At 45.1% G+C, this 9,169-nt stretch overlaps 1 protein-coding gene across 1 annotated transcript in view; it reads left to right on the forward strand.

Moving 5' to 3' along the window:
- The window catches only part of LOC124622393 (myrosinase 1-like), a 121,483-nt gene extending 116,805 nt beyond the window's left edge, over window positions 1-4,678 (forward strand). Inside the window, exon 11 of the mRNA XM_047148082.1 lies at window positions 4,348-4,678. Coding sequence (XP_047004038.1) covers window positions 4,348-4,489 — 142 coding nt within the window. The 3' untranslated portion in view covers window positions 4,490-4,678. The remainder of the gene's footprint in view (window positions 1-4,347) is intronic.
- The last annotated feature ends 4,491 nt before the right edge of the window (window positions 4,679-9,169 follow it).

A 9,169-nucleotide genomic window follows, 5' to 3' on the forward strand; every position in this document is an offset into this window, starting at 1 on the left:
AACTAAACTCTCCACCATTCCTGTGGGCTGCTGTCTTCTTATGGAGACTGTGAAAAGATAATTCACTCCACAAGTAGATGAATTCCATGTACGGCTTAGGCATTGACCGTGCAGACAGCTGTGGCTGGAAAATTGCAGCTCCACGACGCTCAATGTTCCAGTCTCTCTTACTCACATGCAGACGTCAACGAATCACTCCGCCATACCTGTGGTGCCTTCCACGGATAACTGCAGCCAGCCCCTTGGGCATCAACACCAGTACATGTCTGGAGGGGGCGCTACAGCACGACTCCACCGCCACGACAGTGGCATTTGCGGCTGGCACAAGATAATGTATTCTTCCACTTCTTGCTGATGCCTGCGCACCGTGTGACTCCTTGACAATGGACTCTGGCACAAACTAGTGTGGTTAGCACACGATGAAGTCCCCGGCACCGTCCACAACTTATAATCCGCTGGCACTGTGACCAGCGGCGTTGGCCCAAGTAGATATTGCGTGTTTGGCCCAGTACTGCAGCCTCCTCCTCTGATTCTGCCAAATCTTTGGCCAGCGTGCTGGTGCCCCAGACAACCTCCCCTGTTGCGTAAACGGCTGGCCCCTCTGACGCACTGCAGCATCGTCAGCCGCTTCGGCAGCGGCCCTGTTGCTGGTCCCAGAGAACGTCGCTGGTTTCTTTCCGTACAGTTGACCCTTATTCTGACTCCGGCACTAGCTGATACGAAATTTTTATTTCAAGGCACAAGATGGATGGCCATTTTTCTACGTCAAATAGTGAAATAAACGTTCCCTTCTTCTAATTATTCTTCTATCTCTCCTTCCTCTGTCACCTTTATTCTCTCTTCTCTTCATTAATGGTATTTTACCACTTCTTCACGTTACACTATTTCACAAGCATATCTGTTCTCTCATGTCAATGGACTTTTCTTTTATAGTTATTACTGTTTATACTGCATCAAGGTGATAAAAGTCATGGGATAGTGGTATAAACATATACAGAAGGCAGTAGTATCACGTACACAATGTAAAAAAGGGCAGTATATTGGCGGAGCGGTCATTTGTACTCAGGTGATTCACGTGAAAAGGTTTCCGAGGTGATATGGCCTCACGACGAGAATTAACAGGCTTTGATGGGAATGGTAGTTTTAGTTAGACGCATGAGACTTTCCACTTCAGACACAGTTAATGAGTTCAGTATTCCGAGATCCATGGTGCTAAGGGGTGCCGAGAATATCACATTTCAGGCTTTAATTCTCCCCACAGTCGATGCAGTGGCCGACGGCCCTACTCAATGATCGAGAGAAGCAGCGTTTGCGTAGAGGTAACAGGCAAGAGACACTGCGTGAAATAACCGCATAAGTCAATGTGGGACTTAACGATGAACGCATCCGTTAGGACAGTGTGGCGAAATTTGGCGTTAATGGGCTATGGCGATAGACGACCGGCGCGAGTGCCTTTTCTAACAGCATGACATCACTTGCAGCGTCTCTCCTGTGCTCATGACAATATTGGTTGGACCCTAGAAGATTGGATAACCGTCGCCTGGTCATGTGATTACCGACTTCAGATGCTAAGAGCTGATGGTAGTGTTCGAGAATGGCACTGCCACACGGAACCATGTATGCAAGATGGCAATACGACACTGAGCAAGCTAGAGGTGGCTCCATAATGATGTGGGCTTTGTTTACATGGAATGGACTGGGTCGTCTGGTCGAACCGAGCAAATCATTAACTGGAAATGATAATGTTCGACTACTTGGAGACTATTTGCCGCCATTCATGGACTTCATGTTCCCAAAAAACTATGGGATTTCCATGGATAACAATGCGCCGTATCACCGAGCCAATTTGTTCTCGGTTGGTTCGAAGAACGTCGAGCGAATGATTTGGCCACCCAGGTCGCCCGGCTTGAATCCCATCGAACATATATGGGACGTAATCGAGACTGGCTGGTCGGCTGTAGAGGCAGCATGGCCCAGAATTTCTTCAGGGGACTTCCAGCGACTTGTTGACTCTATGCCACGCTGAGCTGCTGCACTACGCCGCGCGAAAGAAGGTCCTACACTATACTGTGGAGCATCCCATCGGTTTTGTCAGCTCAGTGTATTTTTGAACAATAGGGTTCTAGCTTCTCCCCGATGCTATTCAATCTGTATATTGAGCAAGCAGTAAAGGAAACAAAAGAAAAGTTCGGAGTAGTTATTAAAATCCATGGAGAAGAAATAAAAACTGAGTTTCGCCGATGACATTGTAATTCTGTCAGAGACAGCAAAGGAAGAGCAGTTGAACGGAATGGACAGTGTCTTGAAAGGAGGGTATAAGGTGAACATCAACAAAAGCAAAACGAGGATAATGGAATGTAGTCGAATTAAGTCGGGTGATGGTGCGGGAATTAGATTAGGAAATGAGACGCTTAAAGTAGTAAAGGAGTTTTGCTATTTGGGGAGCAAAATAACTGATGACTGTCGAAGTAGAGAGGATATAAAATGTAGACTGGCAATGGCAAGGTAAGCGTTTCTGAAGAAGAGAAATTTGTTAACATCGAGTATAGATTTAAGTGTCAGGAAGTCGTTTCTGAAAGTATTTGTATGGAGTGTAGCCATGTATGGAAGTGAAACACGGACGATAAACAGTTTAGACAAGAAGAGGAAAGAAGCTTTCGAAATGTGGTGCTACAGAAGAATGCTGAAGATTAGATGGGTAGATCACATAACTAATGAGGAGGTATTGAATAGAATTGGGGAGAATAGGAGTTTGTGGCACAACTTGACTAGAAGAAGGGATCGGTTGGTAGGACATGTTCTGAGGCATCAAGGGATCACCAATTTGGTACTGGAGGGCAGCGTGGAGGGTAAAAATCGTAGAGGGAGACCAAGAGATGAATACACTAAGCAGATTCAGAAGGATGTAGGCTGCAGTAGGTACTGGGAGATGAAGAAGCTTGCACAGGATAGAGTAGCATGGAGAGCTGGATCAAACCAGTCTCAGGACTGAAGACCACAACAACAAACAGTTTCCATGTTAAATATAAGACCTACTGTAATAAATATGCAGGATGAGTCAAGACACCACCGACGAAATTTCAGAGGTTATTCAAGGACATTTTCTGAGTATTTTGATTCAAATGACCCGTGTTCTCCAGTGTCTCACTGCAGAGTAATGACATAGTTATGATTTATTCGGTTTTCTTACCAGAATTATATTTTAATTTGTGAAAGTACTTCCACAGCTTGTACACGCACTCACCAAAAATTAGTAACACGAAAGCATCTGGTTACTCGGGGAGTCTATGTATAGATGCAAAACTACTGTGATGTGATTGCCATTCCGGCGGGAACATCCGAGAATAGCGTCGTAATACCACTCTTCCACAGCATTCAATGAACTCACAGACAAGGCAAATACCGGTCAACTCCTCACTTATTTACATTCTACAGTGTATTACTGTTAACATATAACCAATACTAAAAGAAACCGAAACAGAATCGAGCAATACAGGATGCTTGCTTGAGGACCAACAATAAAGTAGGCATTACTGTCGTCGACAGCAGCTACAGCGAGTGTGTGGAACGAGTTTGTTTCCAAACCAGACACGGAGCACACACCGTCGACGTTAGCATTATTGCGCAGATATTCTCAATGCTATACCAATAAAAGCGGTACGCTGTCGATGGACGACAGATGTAATTAACCTCACTCAGTCTAATTGAACCACGTTTTTCCCACAAAAATATTATTATTCAGAAAAAAACCTGATACGCACCTTATGTAGATCTTGGCAGATAACTGAGAATTTTGAGAATTAGGCTACATCAAAGTAACTTGGGTCTATCGATGGCAACCCCCTCCTATCAATGGACCACTTTCTTATGATTGATATTAGTAGACTTCTCTTGATCAGGAATGCCCTTTTTGTCGAAGCTAGCTGGTTTTAATGTCCTCCTTGCTCCGTCCGTCATCGGTTATTTTGCTGCCTAGGTAGTAGAATTCCTTAGCTTCATCTACCTCGCGTCCATCAGTCGTTAAGTTTCACGCTGTTCTCATACCTGCTACCTCTCATAACTTTCGTCGTTCTTCGATTTACTCTCACCACGATGTTGCCATAAATGGACCGTATATTTAATAAACATATGCAAACTTTTCAGGACACAATAACACTACATTTTTACCAACTAAAACTGAATTCATGATTTCTGACTACAAGTTTTCTTTTCGTACCAACTCTTGAACAATTAAAATTATCTTGTCGTTCACGAAGACGTAAAGAAAAAATTACTGCAACTCTCTGTACTTATCTTCTGTAAAATGAGTGAAAACAACCATTACTAATACTTTCATGTGTCTTACAGAGCGAGATTCGGGCTGTACTACGTCGACTTCGAAGACGACGACAGGCCGAGAACGGCTAAGGGCTCTGCAGAGTTATACAAGCAGATCGTAGCCTCGCACCAGGTCCCCGAGGCTGAATCAACAGCGGCCTGGGGATGGTGAAACAGAGAGCAGCAGTGCATTACGTCGGTGGTTGCACACAATAAAAGTTTTTAAGCAATAAACTTGCAACACTGTTATTAAAGAAAACCTTGCTATGTACATATCATGTCGCTGTTTCATATGGATTGTTACCGTACAATAATAAACTCATAAGGTTTTTTCCCGATAACGCGCTTAATGGAAAAAGGAGATGTTTTTGTTCTTACTGCAGTTATTTTGGATTTAATTTTGATCCTACCAGGTCAGTTAGTTCAGCCTGCGTTTTACATACAACAAGGAAGGTATAGTTCTCGACGATTCTTCTACTTGATACATTAAAGCGATGCTACGTAGTAATAACAGTAGCAATGGTGACGATCGTTGGAATTGTTACTGTGATTTCATCCACCTTCACCCTATGTAGGCTGACTGCGGTACAATCAAGCCGCTCTTCGATCAGTAGACATTATTCTGTTATTAGACCCTGAACACAGAACAGGGAGACATATTTACCATGAATTTAAAATTAATTTTAAAGATGTTCTTAATGGGAGAATGTAAGAAATAATGATGTCTCCATGAAAAGTTTAAAAACAGTGACACAATGTGGACAGGCAGTACAGTTGAAAACACTTTATGAACACTAAACACTTGAAAAATATGCGAGACACATACGACTAAAAACGGAGCACTGTGTACTTTCACTGAAATTGGAAGAGGACCCACCCTGGGATGGTAGATTGTTGATGAAAAGAGGGGGGTTGGAAGGGAGGAGAATGGTGGTGATGAAAACTGAGGACTGGTAAGCGCTGGTGACGAGACAAAGAGTCTTTGTGGGGGACAAAGAGAGAGGGGTAGCTGATGTTGGGATATATAAATCTGATAGGAAAAGTGGGTGGAGGTAATAGGGATGGGGAAAAGAAGGGTGTGTGTTATGAGGAGAGCAGGAGGAGGAAGAAGCCCTTAGGGGTGGATAGCATGCGATGGATTCAGAGTCGGTAGCAATGGTATATGTTGGGACAGAGTTCATGGTGTAGGAGAGGAAGATGTTTGACATTCGTGTGGGAGAGAACATGGAGGGTGTGCAGGTGAACGGTTGAGGGTTGGTGGCATGTGTAGATAGAGGCCTGGCAGCACACTAGGATTGGAAAGGCGAGGGGACGCAACAGGATTGTTGGAGTTTACAGATAGTATAGGTTATTCAGAGGTGTTCAATGTGAGTGAGGAGATGTGAGAACTTGATGAGCTGCTAAAGGATCTTTGGGGAAGAGAGGGAAGGCAAAGGGATGCGAATAGCAAGGCAGAAAGTACGGCGTTCGTGGATACATAGAACTTGGGTGAGATGGATATCCATAGAGAAGTATGGGGTAGATCAGGGATTTGTATGTGTGAAGAACAGTGGAGGGGTGTAGTCCCCACGTTCAGCAGTTAGTAGTTTTGGTAGTTTTAGCCTACTGTGTGCTTTCTGTTGGATGGTTAGTAGGAGAGGTTATCACGTTAGTTGCCAGTTGAAGGCTAGTCCACATATTTTAATCTGTTAATTAGCTGGGTGTGACAGTCGCAAATGGTGAGGTAGATACCGTGGAGTCAGAAGGTGCAGGTGGTGCATCCTATAAATATCGTCATGGTTTTGGAGGGGTTAATCTCAAGGAGCCATTGGTTACATCATGAGGCAAACTGAGGTGGATTTGGAGAGATCGTTGGTATTTCTGGAGCATAGGACAGAGGAAGAGGAAAGCGGTGTCATCATTATACTGAAAGAGGTGGACGGGAGGAGGTGGTTTGGGTATTTCAGCAGTGTATAAAAGGTAAAGGCGAGGCTGTTGGGCGGGTGGGGGTGGGGGGGGGGGGGTGGGAAAGGGAGAGCGGAACCTTGGGGCACTCCAGCAGTGGGGTGACAATTACAGTGATAATAATAATAACTTCTAATTTCTCATGTGTGGTAGTAACAGTAACTATCGAGGAGAATTAAAAACAATAGATAAACGCAGTATTTATTAACAAAGGAAATAAATTTCCTGATGAGTCTGCGACTTTGGCAGATATTCCGTGAATAAAGCAACTTCGGGAGTGTAACATATAGTACGTCGAGGAAGACGATGTCGATTTTGGCCTTATGACGACATATGCCACCTACTGATAACGGTTTCATCGTCGTCCGCCAACAGGTGGTTTGGTGGCATAGCTACTGGAGCGTCATCTGTGTCTACCGTTTGATAGGGTATGCTTACTGCCAGAAGGCTCAGTGTGATGCAAACGTGAGAAGCAAGCAGGCAATCATGCCACAGAGACGCACTCGTGCTTCCTACAGTCAGCTGACCGAGTCTGATCACATTAGGGCCTTCCCAGAGGTGAGATGGTTCTTTTGTAGAATTGCCACACAAGGTGGACGTGCTGCTTGAGTTGTGCAACGGTGCTGGTATCAGTGGTCACGTGGCCATCTCACACCACTAGACGAGGTTCTGGACGTCATCACAGGACGCCCACCAGAATTGTAAGGACGGCAGTGGCAGATCGTACGGCTACCAAAGGAAGGATAAGACGGCTTGTGACCTTAGACGTGCCTACACGAACTGTTGAGAACCTAATATTAGCAGTGGGGCTATGGGAACGCACAGCTCTAGCCCGTCTTCCACTCGTGCCACAGAGTCGACGTGCACGGCTCGACTGGGGCAGTCAGAGGACCATTTGGAATATGGAATGTCTCGCCGTGATCTTCAGTGCCGAAATCACATTCTGCCTGCATGCAAGAAATGGTAGTTGGCGCCTACGACGTAGACCTGGTGAGCGCTGTCCCGTAGACTACATTCGTCGGGGCTCATTGGCGCCGCCCGAGTCCTTATGAGCTGTATTTCGATAAGCTACAACCCTCATCCACGTTTGGCGTTTCTGGAGGGGACGCCAACCAGTACTCGGTACGTGCAGAATGCTGCTAGACCGATTCTTCAGCCGTCCTTGCAACAGGATGGTGGTGTGTTGTTCCATGTGGATAATGCTCGCGCAACACTTTCCATGAAAGTCAAAGTGCTCTGCAAGGCGTGCAATAAATTCCCCGACCAGCACGATCTACGGACTTGTCTCCAACCGAGCATGTTTGGTACATGATGAGAAGTGACTCGTGCTACTCGTCAACGAACAACTGTTTCAGAACTAGGTGAACAGGTGGAGCAGGCGGGGAATAACGTATATCAGGACAGCATTCTCCATCTGTACGATCGACTGGATGCTAGAGTCAGCGCCTGTATCGCCACCCGTAGAGGCTATGTAGAGGCTACTCCATTTACTAACATGAGTGTTTCAGCATGGGTCGTTACCTGGCACCTCAGAACTGTTCGTGCTACTGACCTGTAAATGTAATCATTTCATTTGCTCCATATGCACTGTTGCATCAATAAACTTTGAGGGTGTACCAATGTCGTTTCGGCTGCTGACATCATCAGTTGAAAACGGACTTCTCGCGCTGGCATAAGTTTTGTCGATACCTATACTGAACACGTTTTGCACGTTCTAGGTTTTTGTCTGGTGATGACATAGCCGGAATGACATTATAAATAAAGATCAGTGTTAAGTGATATAGACGCGTTTATTCAGAATGCAATGCTACTGTTGAAGTTATCTTAATAGGAGTTGAAAGTAAAATGAAGTGACAGAAAGATCTCCTTTGAAATAAAAATGAGGGTTAGATTAAGAAAAGGAAAGACAAGAACGGAATAAGGATAATCAGGTTAGACTTTGCAGCAGAATTTTTTTCCGTGTTATAACAAGGCAAGAATGTAACCAAATGATTTACACATGAACAGACTAAGCGCACAGTATTTAATGCCCAATAGTCTCCCAAATCATCGAGAATTAAACTATCCTTTGAGCGGTATCCCTTTCTCGCTAGCCGAATATGCACTGGTTTCCAGTCTCCCTCACACCTTCACTACAAATTCAGAGATGGTAGGTAAGGATGACGCTGGATTACCTTAACGCTGTCGCTGCTGTCATCGATCTAGTGTCTCCCTGTTTACTCTCCTGAAACAACCAACTGAGTCAAGCCGTTCTCCATCTGTCTTCACTCTCAAAACAAGAAAACGCTTAGACCACGGGTCGTCCATTTTTACAAATTGTTGGAGCAGATGTGGAAACCTTATTCCAGATTAACAACAATAAAGGGCACTTACTACTTTCAGAATTGAAAATTGAAGATCTTTGGGAAGCACTTAAATTTTTGAGGTAGTGTGTATCTGCTGATAAGCAAAATATTGATACCACTTACGTATAAACGTGTTGATTGACCTCTAAGCGCAATACAACAGCGGTTCTGCGTGGCGTGGATTCGAAAAGTTCTCAGAAAGTTTCCGGAGGTGTGTTGCACCAGATGTCTACGCCGAGGTAACAATATTCCTGCAAATTATGGACCGGTGGTCTCTGGCGGCGGAGATTTCTTCCAACAGACTCTCAGACGTATTACGTCGGGTTCAGACCACACGAATTTGGCGGCCAAGACATCGACGTGAGTTCCCTTAGGTGTTTCTCGAAACATCACCACTGTGGCCTTGTGAAAGATGCCCCCACCATCGGGGAAGATGTCAAGCATAAGGCTGCCTGCTTCGATAGCTGCGAGGTCAGCGCTGCGGATTGCTAAACGAAGAGGCCCGGTTTCGATTCCCGGTCGGGTCGGAGATTTTTCTCCGATGGGTGACTGGGTGTTGTGTT

Source organism: Schistocerca americana, chromosome 7 (assembly GCF_021461395.2).
Source record: "Schistocerca americana isolate TAMUIC-IGC-003095 chromosome 7, iqSchAmer2.1, whole genome shotgun sequence".
In the NCBI taxonomy this organism is placed as follows: domain Eukaryota; kingdom Metazoa; phylum Arthropoda; class Insecta; order Orthoptera; family Acrididae; genus Schistocerca; species Schistocerca americana.